Source organism: Urocitellus parryii, chromosome 3, assembly GCF_045843805.1.
Source record: "Urocitellus parryii isolate mUroPar1 chromosome 3, mUroPar1.hap1, whole genome shotgun sequence".
Taxonomy (NCBI): Eukaryota; Metazoa; Chordata; class Mammalia; order Rodentia; family Sciuridae; genus Urocitellus; species Urocitellus parryii.
The window spans coordinates 93,859,357-93,877,395 of record NC_135533.1 but is presented as its reverse complement, the minus strand read 5'-3'; the positions used below and the strand labels follow the sequence as shown (position 1 = coordinate 93,877,395).

The 18,039-nt window shown below is 41.2% G+C and overlaps 1 protein-coding gene across 1 annotated transcript in view; it reads left to right on the top strand.

The window, feature by feature from the left end:
- Elmo1 (engulfment and cell motility 1) overlaps positions 1 to 18,039 on the top strand; it is a 559,102-nt gene that overhangs the window by 165,799 nt on the left and 375,264 nt on the right. Inside the window, exons 5-6 of the mRNA XM_026387606.2 lie at positions 3,646 to 3,696; positions 15,435 to 15,604. Coding sequence (XP_026243391.1) covers positions 3,646 to 3,696; positions 15,435 to 15,604 — 221 coding nt within the window. The remainder of the gene's footprint in view (positions 1 to 3,645; positions 3,697 to 15,434; positions 15,605 to 18,039) is intronic.

The following is an 18,039-nucleotide window of genomic DNA, read 5'->3' as shown; positions in this document are numbered from 1 at the left end:
TGATTTTTAAACAAACAAATAATCCTTAAGGTCCTTTCTTCAAAGCAGTCTTGCTTGGGTTCCAGAAAGTAAGGAGTCAGTAGAGCAGGAGTGCCTGAATGTACCTGCTTAATTCCACCCCTGTCCTACTCCTTCCCAGGACCCTGTATGTACTCCTGGACTTGGCAGGCAAGCTCTGGGAATCTGCAGAGCATGAATTAACTCCATTCTTCCCTCTTCCCTTTCAAGAACATTAACTGACTATTACCCAGTAAGGAAACAGACAAGATCTGAATCTTCTTTTCTTCTCCAGGTAGATAGAGCACAGCTTCTGGTGACCTGGGCTCTTGGTTTTGTGCATGATGTTAGACAAATAAATAACTTAGAAGCTTTGGTTTGGGGTCTTTAAAATGGGGCTAAGAGCTATTGCGGTGGTTAAATAAGCACTAAAAGTAAGAACCCTCATCCTGGTGCCTTTCAAGAAATGATTAGCTTAATAGTGTTACCAGGGATGCCTCACCCTCGACTCCAGATTTTCATGATAAGAGATGATCTCTAAATTATCTCCTGGCCTCTTTCACTACTTGTTTAGAAAATTGGGCAAAAATACACTTTTCCTTTCTCCCCTTGGGAAGGAACTCGCCTTGACTTACCAGGCAAAGCACACCTGAGGGTTCATTTTGCTAGTCTGCAGGTTCCCAGGCTTGTTCTCTGTAATCACTAATCAAGAGGCTGTTTTAGTTCTCTGGCTTATGGCTCCTGAATTTCTGTTTGTTTAGAAGCTGAGCAGGGAAGAGGTATGTGATGTGTTCAGCTTCCCTAATTTTCCTTAATTAGTGTTTGCCATCCTTTTCAGTTCTCTTATTAGAGTCATAGAATTTTAGAGTGGAAGGGATTTTACAAATGACCTGAATTTATTTTGCCATCCTGAGTCTCCCTACCTAGTGACCATTCAGCACACTTGAGGTTATTAGGTGCAAGCTCACTCAGAGGTGGCCCATTGTGTCAGGGACACCTTAGATGGCAGTCCCCATAGGGTTTTCATTCAGCAGGGTTGGGTTTCAGTCCCCCTGCACTTGGTGTGAAACCTTTAGATGCAGTTTTCCTTGGGAGGGATGACTGGCCTGAAGGCTGCCCCCTTTCAGGTTGTTCATTTTAGAAAATTCATTATCCACCTGGACACTGTAGCTCATGCCTGTAGTCCCAGGTACTTGGGGCAGGAGGATTGCAAGTTCAAGGCCAGCCTCAGAAATTCAGAGGGCTTCTGTCTCAGTATGAACAATGATAAGGGCTGGGGATGGAACTTAGTGGTAGAGAACCACTGGGGTTCAATTCCCAGTGAAGAAAGTAAAAATTTGTTGTAAGTAGTCAGAATTGGCAGTGGAAGCAAGGGATGCCTTTGACATCTCAAGTAATTTGCCACCACCTTCTGTATCTGCTGCTTCCTGAGCGAACTCCAGCTTGTGTCTTGTCTTGATGCAGGAGAGCATCCTCAAGGTCCTCTGTGCACCTCCCGGCCTCAGGGCTCCTTGTGGAGGATGCAGCCAGGTTGGGTCCTGGCAGGCCACCTCCTGGAGACTGAGCATGGGGAGGACTCTGGTGGAAGGACATGAAACTGCCAGTGTAATTCTGTTATGGTGCCGAAGATGCAGAGTCCTGGCTTCAACATGCTCACCTCGATTTACTTGCCAAGTGCAGGCAGACTGACTTGGGATCTGCTCCACATGCAGAAGGAACCAGCAAATGTTAACAAACAGGGCTTCTAAACTTTAAAAAATTAACAGCTTTATTGAGATATACTTAATATACCAAATTGCACATTTTTTTCTTTTTTAAAATTTGTTTTAATTAATTATACATGATTGTAGAATGCTCTATGATACATCATGCATAAGTGGAGTATAATTTCTCATTTTTTCTGGTTATTTATGATGTAGAACCCCACCATTTGTGTAGTCATATATGTATATAGGGTAATAATGTCTGATTCATTCTAATATTCTTTCTATCCTCAGACCCCCCTCCTCCATTCACTCCCCTCTACCTAATCTAAGGTAACTCTATTCTTCCCTAGCTCTTCTGCCTTTATTGTGAGTTATCATGCGCATATCAGAGAAAACACTGGGCCTTCCTTTTTGTGGGATTGACTTATTGTTTAGCATGATAGTGTCCAGTTTCATCCATTTACCTGCAAATGCCATAATTTCATTTTTCTTTAAGGCTGAGTAATATTCCATTGTGTAGGTATATGTATGTGTGTGTGTGTGTGTGTGTGTGTGTGTGTAATCTCACATTGTCTTTAGCTTAGTTATTGTGAGTTATTGTGAGTTGAGTGGCTGTAAACATTGATGTGGCTGTGTCATTGTAATATACTGATTTTAAGTCCTTTGTGTAGAAACTGAGGAGTGAGATAACTGGGTCAAATGGCACTTTTTAAAGTTGTTTAATTTGGTAGTTTTTAGTATATTCATGGAGTTGTAAACTATCACTACAATTAATAGTAGAACATTTTCATCACCCTGGAAAGAAACTCTGTACCCATTAGCAATGACCCTCTGAGATTCCCCTTCCTTATCCCCTGGCATCCATAATCTGCTTCCTATTTCTATGGATTTGCCTGTTCTGGGCATTTTCTATAAATGAAATCATATAAAATGTGTCCTTTTGTGTCTGGCTTCTTATGTTTATTGTTTTCAAGGTTCATCCATGTTATAGCCTATATCAGTACTTCATTTCTCTTCATGACCTAATAATTTCCCATTGACTGGATAGACCACTTTTATTTATCTGTTCCCCAGTTGATGGGCATGTGGTTTGTTTCTACATATGGCCTATTGTGAATAGTGTTTCTATGAACATTAGTATACAAGTTTTTGTGTGGATATGTGTTTTCAGTACTTTCAGATATAGATATAGGAGTAGAAATGCTAGGTCATATTCCCTGAAGAAACTTTAAAATTATTTCTTTTTTGTTTGCTGTTCTTGGGTCCCTTATTCCTGTTCTTTAGTTTTGTGTTCACTTACTCTGTGCTGAACATTATCTGTGACTTGATATAAAGTCAACACATCTGGAACCCTGGTTGAAATTCTTTTTAAAAATAATTAAAAATTACTAAAGTGAGAATAAGGTGAATCAAAAAAATGCTTATTATTGCTGGGCATGGTGACACATGCTTATAATCCCAGCAGTCAGGAGGCTAAGGCATGAAGATCAAAAGTTCAAAGCCAGTCTCAGCAACTTAGCAAGGCCCTAAAGTTACTTAGTGAGACCCTATTACAAAATAAAAAAACAAAAAGGGCTTGGGATGTGGCTCAGTTGTTAAGCACGACTGGGTTCAATCCCAGTACACCTATCCCCGCCTCAAAAACAAAACAAAACAAAACAAAAAAAACCACCTCAATTTATTATCTAGTTTGAATACTAGGCTATATTTGGCTTTGTTTCTCCTCCTCCTCCTCCTTCTTTTAAATTTTAGTTTTTGATGGACCTTTATTTTACTCACTTAGTTATATGTGGTACTGATAATCGAGGCCAGTGCCTCACACCTGCTAGGCAAGCGCTCGATCACTGAGCCACAACCCTAGACCTGGCTTTGTTTCTTCTTCACTGAGCTTCTATTTGAACATTGACCAAGACTGTCTTTTTTTTTTTTTTTTCTTTTCCAGAATCGCAATGAAATAAAGAATGGCACTATCCTTCGGTTAACTACATCTCCAGTAAGTTGATCTTAGTTCATCTCTTCCTAGTATACTCTTTGCCCTCAGGTTGTTTTTGATTTGGGGGGACTGATTTTGGAGGGTGACTTTAGTGCATAACAAAAGGGCTCTGGAAAGTCTTCACATGCAGATTCTGGATTGGCAGGAATGCCCCCTCCATATTTCCCATTGTAGAGGAGGAAGATTTCCTTCCAGGGTAAGAGAAAGTAAATTGATTGTGAAGCCTTGAAGTTTGAGCTTCCGGGTCATTTAACACTTCTTATATGATGGATGGGATAACTGAGCTGTCATGATTGGTTTCACCCAGTTGCTCACAAGCAAAACAAAACCAAAGCTTGTTAATTCCCTTCTGAGTCAGAGGGTGTGTGTGTGTGTGTGTGTGTGTGTGTGAGAGAGAGAGAGAGAGAGAGAGAGAGAGAGAGAGAGAGAGAGAGAGAGAGAGAGAGGTGGAGATATTGAGTGAAAAGAGAATTTAAACATTTCTCAGCTTTGGTCAGTTCTTATGCCAATTCATAAAAATGCAGTTCAAGCCACTTACGCTGTGCCATTGACCACTGATTCTATATAGAACGCTTGAAAGTCTCTGAATAAAAGATGCTGAACAAGATGCTGCAGTGTATTTAGATGATGGTAGATGATTGTGTTGCTTATCTTGATCTTTCTGACTTCCTGGGAGAGACTCTGGATAGTAACATCAGCATATTTAAACTACATTATTTCACAGTGCATTTTATGGCTTTCCTAAAAAAAAAAATAATCTACACAGAAACACACCAAGTGTTACTATTTTCACACTGTGTATGTGATGAAAACTGTGTCTGACTATCGTTTTCAGTTTCCACTGAAGCCATGTGGTTGGCTAAAAATAAATTTAAAAAATTGGGAAAAGCATCTGGCTAGAATTAGACTGTGGGTACTGGAACTACCACAAATTCTTCTTGTTGAAAATTACATTAGAAAGGCTTAAAAACTCTTAAACATTTTACCCCATAACATCCTGAATTCTTAGCACAGCAATGAGCTCAGGGGACTGCACGGCTGGAGCTTCTGATGCCTCCTGCCAATTAATGGAGGTTATAGTTTGTCTCTATTTTTCTAGGGGCTACATAATGAGACCTGAGCCATTTTTGATCAATTTCACCCTGGCCTTCTTGATTCAGCACAAATTAATGTTATCTTGACCCTTAAAGATATGATTGTTTTATTATTTTTTTTGTAGTTCCTGTATATCCTAGGTTAATCATCTGCTTGCCAAGCAGCAAGAGTATACCTTGTCTTTTATTTCACCTTAGTATCAGAAAGACTCAGCTTTTCATGTAGGCCTTCTCTAAGCCAAAGAAGGAGTTAGTTCTCCTTTATTGTCATGGGTACATGAACAAAATCCCCACAATCTAAGTCACTCTTGTGAGGAAGTTTAGGTGTTGGGTGAAGTCTTCAGCATCCCTAAAGTGAACCTTTTAAGACCATGACATGACTTGTCATCAGGGACACAGTGGAATTTGTGATCTTCAGAGGATGATCCTCAGTCTCCCCTCCATCCATGGACCAAGGTGAAAGTCAGTGTGCAAGGTACTGTTTTACAGGATGACGTCACAGGAGCATGGGCAGCAAGGCTCCAAGCCTTGGTTCTTATGTCCTAACAAAAGAAAATTTAAGGTCAGACATAAAAAGCCAAGGAAGAGAATTTTCATCATAAGTGACAGCAAAGAACGCTCTCAGGAGAGAAAGAGGGTGGGCTGTCTCTGAGCAGACAAGACAAAGGAAAGTTAATGCCACTTTTAAATTTATCACTGTTTTATGTTTGCTGTGAGAACTGGGGTCTATCTTCTGCAGTCTTTACCAATCTGATGTTGGAGTCCTCTGTCACATTGGGTGGGGAATTTTTTTTCTTTTATTTATTTATTTTTAGTTATACGTGACAGTAGAATGTTTTTTTTTTTGACATTTCATACATACATGGAGTATAACTTCTCATTCTTGTAGTTGTACATGATGTGACACTGGTCATATATTCATATATGAGCATAGGAAAGTTATGTCCGATTCATTCTACTATCTTTCGTATTATCGTCCCCAGGTGGGGGAATTTTTGACCCTAGTTGGTCCTTTCTGGAATCATCATGGTGACCATCCCATGGTGATGATGGGTGTTTTCTGTACATGAATTCTGTGTTAATGCAGGTGCTGGGGCCAGTGAACTTTGTCTTTGTTCAGCACTACTAATCTTCCTTGTGAAATACATTAAGAAACTTACAGCCATAAATCCTAAGTATACAGTGATTCCAGTAGATCTTTCCTTCTTGATGTATTTCTTCATTGATTCTGTTTGTTTCCACCTGTTTATCCTTAGGGTTAGTACACCTGTGGTTTTTTTCTACAGGTTACTCAATTATTCATTAAAGGCAATTCAAAGAAACCCTTGACCCTGTTTTGTTATTGGTTTTGTGTTCCACTGCTGATTATTAAGTGATACCTAACAATGGGAGTCTACCTATACAAGACTGGTTTGCATTTCCTAGGGCAGTGGCCCCAAACCTGGATCAGTGGTGGAACTTTAAAAATGCTCATATCTGGGGGCTGGGGGCTGTGGTTCAGTGGTAGAGTGCTCATCTAGTACATGCGAGGCACTGGTTCAATAATCAGTACCAAATAAAAATAAATAAAATAAAGTCATTCTGTCCAACTACAACTAAAAAATATATATATTTAAAAAAATGCTCATATCTGGTTCTTGACAGGGAGGCTGAGTTAGGAGGTCTATGAATGGGGCCCAGAATTCTGCACTTAGACCGGTTGCCTTGTGGTGTGGCTGTGGTCACAGAGTCTAGAACTGAGAATAACTCTATAGCAAGGTACTTGGATTCTGTAAACTTCATTTATTACTAGTAGATTTTAAAATTATTTTGTGTATAATCGCATGAAAAATATAGGTCACAAATGCTCTTTCACTTTTTACACGCACAATAAGAATCTATTTTTAAAAAACTACTCCATCAAATTTGTTAGGCAGTGTTAGAGTGTCATAAGGAAACCAGTAGATGTGTATTATACTAGTTTTTAAATTCCCTACATCTGCCACAGTTGAACTCTTCCTGCACCTAGATAAGAACACACACACACACACACACACCCCCCACACATTCACACCAACACATTTACACAGATGTACAAGCTCCATTCTTTGGCAAAGTGTAGCTGTGCTATTTTATGTCCACTTTGGCAAAAGTGGTCTGTGAGTTTTTTTGGGTTTTTTTGGTCACTCTTTATCACAGAACAGTTTTTTTTCTTAAGGAAGTAGAGTGTTAATACAAAAAGATCTAAATGAACAACTTGTACTATTTTTCTCGTGAAAACCCTTGTACTTGGCTGGCGATCCTTTGCTGCACTGGCCGTCCTCTCAAGTGACCATCCTAAGCACGTATCTTTCTGGCATCCTATCTTTATCTGTCTCCACAGCATCATAAAACTATAGATAGGACCACATCTGTGGAATGTGTGCACATGTGTGTACGCTTCAAGCAGTTCGGAGCTGGGGAGCTTTGAACTGGGCAGTTGAGCCACGTGTCTGTCTCCTTCCCTTCCGTGATCACAACTATGGAAGTCAAATCTGAGACATATTTTTAAACAGGTTTTGGTAGCTGTTTGTATTACCAGAGCGTTGTTTTCACTTTCTGAATTTTTTTTTTTGGGGGGGGTACCAGGGATTGAACTCAGGGGCACTCAAACACTGAGCCACATCCAGCCCTTTTTTTGTATTTTATTTAGAGACAGGATCTCACTGAGTTGCTTAGTGCCTCACCATTGCTGAGGCTGGCCTTGAACTCACTATCCTCTTGCCTCAGCCTCCGTAGCAGCTAGAATTACAGGCGTGCACCACCGTGTGCCCTGCTGAAATTTTTGTTTTAAAAAGTCCTCACAATGCATCTATTTTTTTGGGGGGGGGCTTGGAGTGGAGAGAACCTTTCCAAATAGGGCATGAAGCCCAGAAGTCATAAAGAAAAAGATCAATAAATTTGACTACCAAAAAACTTAAAAAAAAAAAAAAAAAACCAAACACCCTCTCAAACCTTTATGATTGGAATGAATTCCAGACACAAAGTAAAAAAAAAAAAAAAAGCATGATAGAGGGCTAATGCCTTTATTTACTGGATCCTTTATGAATGAATAAGGAAATTGCCCCCAAAGACAGGTGATAAATATACCTGTAAAAGAGAAAAGCTCAACCCCTGTCTTAAAAGAGATGAAAATCTATACTGCTAGGCAATCAAAGCGTGAGTAGAAAACCTGCTGTGGAGTCAGAGTATAAATGCCAATTTATACAGCCTATTTCAGTGTTCCAAACTAAGATTTTTCTGAAGAGCCTCAGAAGTATACGAACTGAATTCTTCTTGCCCATTATTCCTCGACTTGGCCCCTGTGGACATAGAACCAGCTGCTCATTAAGTAACTTTCTGTTGCTTTCTCAGCTCGAAGCCTAATCCTTCCTGTCTGCTCCCTCATGTTTGGGGAACCAGTAAGAGAATTATCTAGGTCAGAGTGCCTGTCACAGGGATTTTTGGGGCTAGTTCCTCCATTAATAAGAAAAACGATATTATCTCAGTCACTCAGAGGATTCAGGTTCTCAGAGATTCTTAACAATAAGACCATTAGCAGTTTATGACTTTTCAAATTTTTTTTTTCGACTGGTTTGAGAAACTAAAAAAGGCTGTAAAATGGCTTAGATTCTTTTTCTTGCCCTTGCTCTAGGAAGCCTAACTCCGGGAGAAGAAGCCGGTGAAGGCTGCTACCCAAGAACATATTGTAGGGATAGCAAAGGGACATGTTGGGAGTTTCTGATGATGGTCCAGGCAGATGGCCGGGGCCTCCTGTCTTGTCAGGATGTGGAGGGTTAGAAGGGGTGTTTTAGAGAGTGAGACAGCAGGGCATCATGATATGGGCCTCGAGGAAATATTCCAGGATACTCCTGACATTTTGCCAAACAGGACGCTGTTTCCTAGAATAGAAGGTTTGAGAGCGCTGTGTTGAAGAATTTGAGCTGCTCATTCTGTGCCTGTGAGGACACGTCAGCTAGGCCGTTCCCGTACGTGCCACGTTGAGCAGCCTGGAGAGAGACAGGTGTGCCAGCCACGACCGTGCAAATGTTCTTTCAAGCTGTTGGCTAGAGGACTCACCACAGGGAAGGTGGGGGAGTGGGCTCAGCATAGAGCCCTCTGGGCACTGTCAAGTTCAGAGAAGTCAGCCACAGAGAAAAGGAGTTCCAGGGAGGAGAAAGGACTTTGGTATGTGGAAAACTGTGGGGCCTATGAGGAAGACTAGATGAGGGAAGTGACCCCTGGACCTGCCCTCTTGGGTATTGATAGCACCCTGGAGACCCTGCCTGTAGGACTGGGCATGGAGGCCTCATTGGAGAGGGAGGATGTGGAGTGGAGTGGAGGCAGGGACTTCAGAGCCACTCCTCCCTGCACAGCTTTTTCTGAGCAGTGAAATGAGGGACAGCAGGAGGGGAACTGGGATGGATGGAGGTGTGTGGACATTTTTGTTTGTTTTGTAAGATAAGAACCATTGGAGAGTTTTGCAGCTGGAAGCCATCAACTGCAGAGAGAGAGAGAGAATCCCATGATACAGAAGCAAGAGGGATAATTTTTGAAGTAGACTGCTGGAGAAGGTAAAGAGGAGGAAGGCTTCGCAGCCCAGGGGACAGGCTGATCTCTGGCAGGAAATGGGGCGCTTGGTGCTTAGTATCAGGAGGAGGCAGAGCATGAGCGAAGCGCTGAGGAGCAGGTGCTCTTAGAAGTGAGAGCTCCTGACTGCTTGCTCTGATTTCCTCAATAGAATGTGAGCTGGCAGGGGAAGGTAGGGGCAGGAGCTAGGGGAGGCTTGTGGAGAGAAGGAAAGATGTGAAGGAATCTTTTATAAATATTCTAGGGAAGTAAAGTTAGATTGCTGGTCATTATGAGGTGCAAAATATCTGAGAATATCTGTTGAGCTTATGGACTTAAAAGTCACTTTTTAAAGGGTATCATGGACCCAGAACCATGCTGGAAGTTCCTGGGGGTGATTTTAACTAGACCCTTCAAGAACAGAGGTGGTAAGTTTTCAGAACCCACACACCAGTACTTCTTCCTGTGGCTACTACTTGATCCCCCGTGGGCTGCTTCTACCTGGACCAGGGCCCAGAACTGTTCCCTTTCCTGAATAGGAGGCAGCCACCTCCAGCTGTTTGAGTGACCCTAAGTGAAACTTGTTTTCTGTCCTTAGAACAATACCAGAAAAATTACTATTGGATACAGTCACTTACACAACTTTAAGATGCTGTGTGTGTGTGTGTGTGTGTGTGTGTGTGTGTGTATGGTGTGCTGATTGGTTGAAAAAAGTTGGAAGTAAGGTCATTTTATTAACTTGTTTTTTTCTGGTACTGGGGATTGAGTGAACCCAGGGGCTCTTTGTCACTGATCTGCATGCCTAACCCTTTTTGTTTTTTACTTTGAGATAGGGTCTTGCTAAGTTTGAGGCTGGCCTCAAACTTGTGTTCTTCCTGCCTCCACCTCCCAAGTGGATAGAATCACAGGAGTGCAACACCACAACTGGTTGCCACCTTACGTTTTAGTAATGTTCTTTCTTCTCAAATATAAAAATAGAATCTTTATGGAAAAAAAATTTAACATTATGGAAAAAATTATGCTTACTACAAAGAAAATTTTGTGAAATATTATGATTCATCAATAAGCATAAGCCATCTTGATTTGCCTTCTTTGGTTATTTGTATGCAAATATATGAATATATGTGTGCATACATGAATATATATATCCATTTACTTATTCATTCATTTGGTGACTTTTCTTTAAACTCCTAGTAAGTGCCAAGCACTGTTTTAGATGCTGGGAATATAGTGTTGAGAGCAAATCTAACAAGTTTCCTCTCCTGGAGTTTTGATTCTAACGGATCCACACAGCCTTGCATACATACAGCCCTGCCTTCACAAATAATAAAATATATTTCTCTATTATTCTGTCATGAGGCTGCACCTATGGTGTCTTACATTCTCTGAAAGTTTGATTTTTAATTCCATTTATTTCATCCTGTGTCCTGAGTGTTTCACCATTGTTCTATTGAACAGGGCTTCTAGTGTGCATATAAATGCTGTTTTAGGTGCTCCCACTCAGTGCTCCAGGTTTCTGTTGCAGATGTTTAAATGCATCACTGAAGGGAAACACAGCACCAACCAGAACTCCCCTATCTTTGCATGCTCCAGAACACCCTAGCACATCTTCCTTATCTTTTCTCCATCCTTTCTCCCTCTTCTCTGCCCTTTGCCCACTAACTCCACACATACTGGTCCTCTGTCCCTCCAGACATGCCAGGCTTATGTTACCTAAAGAGATTTCTGTGCTAATCATTCCTACATCCCAGGATACTTCCCCCTCCTCAGTGTGTTTGGCTCTCTGTTCCTCAGATCACTGCATGAATGCTACTTCCTTAGATAGCTTGACCCTGAAAACCACCCCATCTAAAGAAGCCACCAGTCACTTTCTATCATGTCCCTCCGTTTTAGATTTTTGCAATGAAACTTAGCAATATTGTATTGATTTTTTTATTCCTAATTAAAAAAAAATTGTTCGTCTCCCACCGGAAAATGGGTCAGCCCCAGGAAGTCGAGAAATTTGATTGTCTTGTCTGTTGCAATGTACAAGACGGTGCCAGGCTCAGAGTAAGCTTTCTGGAAGTATTTGATAAATTAGTATTTGGAGATTTTGGGGGGTTGGCACTGTTTTCAAATCAATAATTATATAAAGATTTTGTCTGAGTAGAGGCCAAGTAAAATTAAATCTAAAGGGGTCTACAATAATTGGTGTCCAAAATATAAATTTTTCTTGCTAATACAAACATTTTAATCATAAAAACGTTTATTCCCTTTTATTTTGTATTTATTTCTACCCCAATTGTTTAGAGAAGACAAAAAGAATACATATCAGTTCTGGTTCCAACTGAAAATATATTACATTAACGATGTCCCAGCAGCTTGACATAATATTTTGATTCAAAGCCATGTTGGAGACTCACCTGGAACACTTTCTCTTGGCAGACTCCTTGATGGGGTTCTTGCCCAGGTGGGAAGTAATCTGTCACTCTGTGGGTTGCAGGAAACCTTAACCATGATCCCATCACAGTTCCTCCCTGTACCTACTGATGGGGAAAATGAAGGTGGAGAGAAGTTCACCAAGGCTCCAGAGCAGCCAGGGACAGAGTTGGAAGGAAGTTGCTCCTAATTCAGGGAGCCTTTCAAGGTGACTCACCTTGCTGGCCAAGGTACCTGATTCTCATTGATGATGTGTCCTCCAGTGGTTCTGAAACAAAGAGGAAAGCATATCCCCAAGCAAACCCCATGGGAATCCTACACCTTTAAGAAGAGTTGCCTCCCTAGATCATGATACCACGGGAAGGATCAAGGCCTGCTGGGAACACTCAAAACAGCACCCTGAGAACAGGACACATACTCAGACACCCGGGCCAGGAGGGCCAGGAGGAGAGAAGGCTCCATAGGAACGTTTCAAGCTGTTGCATCTTATGACCTTTGAATGTTGCAGTTGGGCACCATCTGGAGGACCTTGAATACTGGTTTTAGTGTGACTTCCTGGCTGAGAAGCCAACAAGGCAGGGTATTGCTTTGCTACTCTGATGTGTGATTGCCTTGCTAAAATAGTTTAATTCCATAGCAGCAACCCCTTAGCAGTCTTGGGATTTGGGACTGTTTGGTCTCGATTCCTCTGTTTGGGACATTTGTCCTTTTCAAGTTTCTGTTGTATCTTTTCACTTATTTTAAATTTTACTTATTTATTTACTCTAAAGTAGGTAACATGTCAAAGGCAGACAAATGAAGTAGAAAGGAATGGTCTCATAAATTCCATTTGCCTCGCTTCCATCTAATTGACCTTTTTTCCCATTATTTTCTTAGCAAAAGTTCTTTCTGAGAAATGCATAGCCTTTACAAGAACAACTAGATTTTCTTTTTTTTGGTACAGTAAATCCTGATGGGCTCATTGTGCCCCAGCTGGGGAAAATGAGGTGGTAATTGGAAGGCACAATCAGAGATACACATTCCATCATCTCTGCAAGATGCAATGTCCTCAGTGATTTAGAGCAGTAGGTCTCAGCATATGATTAGGGACCAGAAGCATCAGCAGCACCTGGGAGTTTGTTCAGCATGTAATTTGGGGGGCCCCACCTCAAGCTGTAGAAACAAGAAACTCCAGAGGTGGCCTAGGGATCTGTGTTTTAACAAGTTTTCCAGGTAATTCTTGTGCATGCAACAATTGAAACCCACTGTTTAGAGCATGGTTCTCTAGGGTCCAGCGGCCTTGGTTTTATCTTAGTTTAAATACTGATCATCTGTGTGACCTTGGGCAAGTTACTTAACCTTTTTGTGGCTTCAGTTTTCTTTATTAAATTAATAAAATGAAAGTACTTAGGTGGTAGGACTGTTATGCATATGAAATAAATTACTTAATGATAGTATTTAGAACAGTGGCTCATCAAAAGTGCTAGGTGACACAATCAGAGACACACAGTTTTAACATCACCAAACCCTGTTAGTTATCTTTAATAATAACAATGAATTTTTGAGTACTTTTTATCATAATCTGTATAGTAAATGCAGATTTCCTACTTGGAAAAAAAGTATATTTTCCAAGGAAATTGAGGTGATACACTTGGGTCAACTATTATAGTTCAATATTATTGTATCCATTAGAAATATCCATTGGAATGCTATATATCCATGAAAATTTTTGCTAATCATGTACCTTTAAACAGTTTTAAAAGGTAAATAAAGTTCTCACTCAGCTTTCTACTGTCTCTTTAACAAATTTTGGCATTTAGTATTTGAGGGCCTTTGCAGTTATTTGGAAATCAGTGAATCTGTAAGGAGTGTTCTCACTCTCCTCCTCCTTCTTTCTAGTATCTGGTGCAAAGTATCTGTCTTTGTTATAATAAAATGGGAGATTCTAGGCTATCTCTGACCAAGTGATGGTTCATGTGTTCATCCTTGGCATGGTTACTAAAGAATTACATTGATGTCCTGGGTAAATCTACTTATCTCCATGGGAGTTGCTTACGGGTGTCAGTGAAGGGAAATGGTCCAGGAGGGTGAGGCTGTTTCTGTGGGGCCTGTTGTGTTAGAGTCCTTTTGCTCTCATGATCTTTATGGATTCCCTGCTTCTCCTCTGCAGTCTAACCCTCTCCTAGTCCATAGAGTGTCCTTCATTTAGGAAAGAAATCTCATCATTGGGGTCAAATACCCTGTATTAGTCTGTTTTCTGTGACTATAATGAAATACCTGACACTAGATAACTTGCAAAGAAAAGAGGTTTGTTTAGCTCACCATTCTGGAGGTTCAAGGGCATGGTATGGGCAGTTAGCTCATCTCTGGTGAGGACCTCATGGTGGAAGCCATGGTGGAGACAGCCTGTAAAGAGAGATCACAAGGTGGGACAGGAAGCCAGAACTTGAGCAGGGAGGGGCCAGTAATGACCTTTCCCTAAATTTTACCTCTTAAAGATCCTACCACTTCTTAACATGTCCAGATAGCGACCACACTTCCAGCATATGGACCCTTTGGGGTCAAACTGCATCCAAAACTTTGCAGACCCCACCTTCCCTTTTCTCTAAGGCACAATAGAGTTGCAAAGGAGGAAGTGAGTACCCGAGAAGGAGAAGGTGAAGATGGCAGAGTACTTGAACCACTGCAATTGTGAGTTAAATAACGACAGCAGATGTTCAGTTATTTCTATTAAGAAAAAATTATTTTTCTTATTTCCTGCCACAATTGAAAAGTAGGTCTAGAAACCTTGACTGAGAAGGAGAATGTGAAGATGGCAGAGTACTTAAACCACTGCAATTTTGAGTTAAATAACTACAACAGATGTTCAGTTATTTCTATTACAAAAAAAAAAAAAACATTTTTCTTATTTCCTGTCCCAACTGAAAATTGGTATAGAAACCTTGTCTTAATGTGAACGAATGAGACACATAAACTACACATCATCCAGAGTCCACCCTGGCCTTTCTCTCCTGCATGTAGAAGCCGAATGCAGACGCCATACCAAGGAGAACTGCAGTCCTAGGCATAGCTGTTCATTTGGCTTTCTTGATTATTTTGTTTTAAGTTTGCACAGAAGGTAGCCAATGCTGTGAAACACATGTTGTTGAAAATTGGATTTGCAGGCAGCACTTCCTGCTGCAAGATTTTCAGTAGCCTGGAAAGGTGGTTTGGGTGTCTAACGAAACTTCAGGATGTAGTATGTAGTTGTTGCTCAGAGCCCTGACAGAATGGGCCAGCGTGCCCTTTGCATTTGTCTGATTGCTTAACTGAGCAGATAGCTTTTTGTCACTTCCAGATAATAATTTTACTTACAAAGTAAACATTCCACCGTGACTCTCCCTCCTCTCTGCCACGCCACTGTTTGGTTTCTGCTGCTTTAATATCCCGGTGCTCTTGCCCTGCTGTTCCTTGAAATGGAAATGACAAGTTCTATCAAAAGAAGGCTCCTGGTGCCCACTGCCAAGGGAATGGAGGTGGAGTCTCTGCAGGAGGAACCTGCCTTTGAGATGCCTACTCTACAGTGTGCATTCATATTTGGGACCTCCGTGTCTGTATTTCTCATGGAGATATTATTATTTTTTTTGTGCTGTTGTGCTTTCCTTTTTGAACAATGTTCCCTTTGTTTTTGCCCCCCTTGAGGCTCAAAATGCCCAGCAGCTCCATGAACGAATCCAGTCGTCAAGCATGGACGCCAAACTGGAGGCCCTGAAGGACCTGGCCAGCCTCTCCCGGGATGTCACCTTTGCCCAGGAGTTTATAAACCTGGACGGCATCTCTCTCCTCACCCAGATGGTTGAAAGCGGCACTGAGTAAGCATCCTTTACCCAAACTCTGTCCTAGTTGTTCCAGCATTTTGGATGTTTGTTAAATTCCCTGTGTTTGCAGTTTCTACTTTAAAAGCTCAGAAATTTCTAGACTTAGGAGAAAATGGCTTTTAAGATAGTAGCTAGGAGTTGGGCTCCATGATGCATGCCTGTAATTCCAGAGACTCAGGAGGCTGAGGCAGGAGGATTGCAATTTTGAGGTTGACCTCAAAAGTTAGTGAGGCCTGATCTCAAAAAGAAAAACAAAAAGTTGGAGATGTATCTTAGTAGTAAATCTCTGTAACACACACACACACACACACACACACACACACACACGATAATAGCTAGAGGATGTATTTGTAATTTCAGCAACTCTATGTCCTTTACTCACCAACTGGCCAGTATCTGAGGCATAGCAGTAATCCACAAATGCCTGAAGTTTTGTATTTTGGAGGAAAAAAATTAGGTCATTACACCTGTGGTCCTTAACAACACTAAAATTATAATTCTACAGAATATTAATCTCTCATATCTCTTTCCTATCTCTAAGGAAACTTCCTTTCCCTGATTCCATCTATTTATGTTGCAGAGTATTAAACAAGGGCAAGATATCACTCTGGAGTTTATTTTTTATTAACATTTGAATAATCAAATACATGTCATTAATTATTTAAAATTAAATGCAGTAAATATTTATTTAATGCCTACTGTATGTGAAAGAGTGGGGAGTGGGAAAATTTTCAAAGACTTGAACCTTGCTTTTCAAAAAAGGGTGGACACTATGATACAGACAGACCTCCATTGGATATAGTTCCTGCTGAGGGTAGGAGGCTAGAAGCTGCAGCCGTTTAATATCAAAGGGTCTCTCAGAGGCTACGTTGGTGAATTGGGCTGTGCAGGAACTCAGGTTCCTTCATGATAGAGAGGGACCAGCATTTCTGGTAGGAGAACTCACCTCCTCAGGGAAGGCTTTGATTCTCTGGGTGGAATAAGGAGCCAGGAGAGTCCAGCTATTACATGTATGGGCAGACAACTCCCCTGACCACTGAATGCCCAGGGAGGATGGACAAGGAGCTGTCCCTGTTCACAGGGAGGGGTGCTATGGGCTTGAGAAATGGCTGAATCAGTTGCATATTAATATGTGTAAGATTGGGATAGGCATGTATTAGGAAAAAAAATGCCATAGAGGATTGAGATTTAATCCTGGGCTGTTTACATCTCTCTTTAGTACCTAGGGATGTGAAGAACGAACTGATGACTGTACCTGTTGGGAACCTGTCTGGGTCCCTTCTCTCCTCCCTCTCTGATCCCTTCCTTCCTGGCCTATGCTTGACTTTGTTTATCCACCACATTTGGCACTAGTAAAAGATACTTTTCTTCTCATTTAAAAACAGTATGTTTTACAATACTGGGGATAGGTCCCATATAAGAATGATCTTTAGAGTTTGCACTGGGAATCTTGACATACAGAAAAGTAGGAAAAAATGTCTAAAACTGAATAGGGAAAAAAATGCACATCAAATCCAAGAATGCTAACTGCTTGGATGGTCTGGAAAAAGGTCAATTGTAGATAGGTACCAGTTTTTGTTTTGTTTTGTTTTAATGGTGACTAAAAGTTTGCTCATGAAAGTTTTAGAGTACATCACCTTGGAGTGGGATGGGGAAGCTCAAATTCTGAGTGTTTCCAGAATCCAAAGTGGTTGCTCTAAGTGGAGGTAAAGCTTGGGACAGCTAGGAGGAATTCAATAAAAATGAGTTCAGAGATCCAAGGCCTGGACAGAGGAAAAGGATAAAAAGGGTTCTGTCTGTAGCAGAAGTTCAAGGGGAAACCTAGAGTGTCAGCCCTTTCATCCTTGTTTCTAGTGGGCAGAGGAGGAGTAGGAGCCGTGGTTATAAATACCTTCCCTGTTGATTGAGGATTACTGCAGGTGCTGCCAGCTGTGGTAACCTGCGCTGCCTGCCCACCACTGCCGGGTGGACAGTGACCCTTGGGGCTTCAGCCTCAGTGACATTTACTAATATGTTAAACTAAAATAGAAAAATGTTACCACATTTATGGATCCACCTAAGTACCAGTCACTGCTATGTCAAGGGCAGTGTGCCAGGTGGAATGACAACTGTTCACTGTAGGTGGCTCTGCGACAGATGCCTAGGTATCCAGGGACTCGAATATTCGTAGTGATACTGTGTAAATACTTCTGAGTTTAAAAGAATAGCCATCATAATTACAGTTTTAATAATAAAGACATGGAAGCAGGGGTCTGCGTGACATGCATGTGGAACGCAGTAGTGTGGTGAGTTTCAGTGGCACCAGAGACTGGAAGTTGTGTATTTTGACAAAGAAGATGTTGTTACAGGGCTAGGCGCTTGCTTTCCTTTTTCACAATCTCATTGCATTAGTCTGCTAAGGATGCCATAGCACAGTGTCACAAACTGGT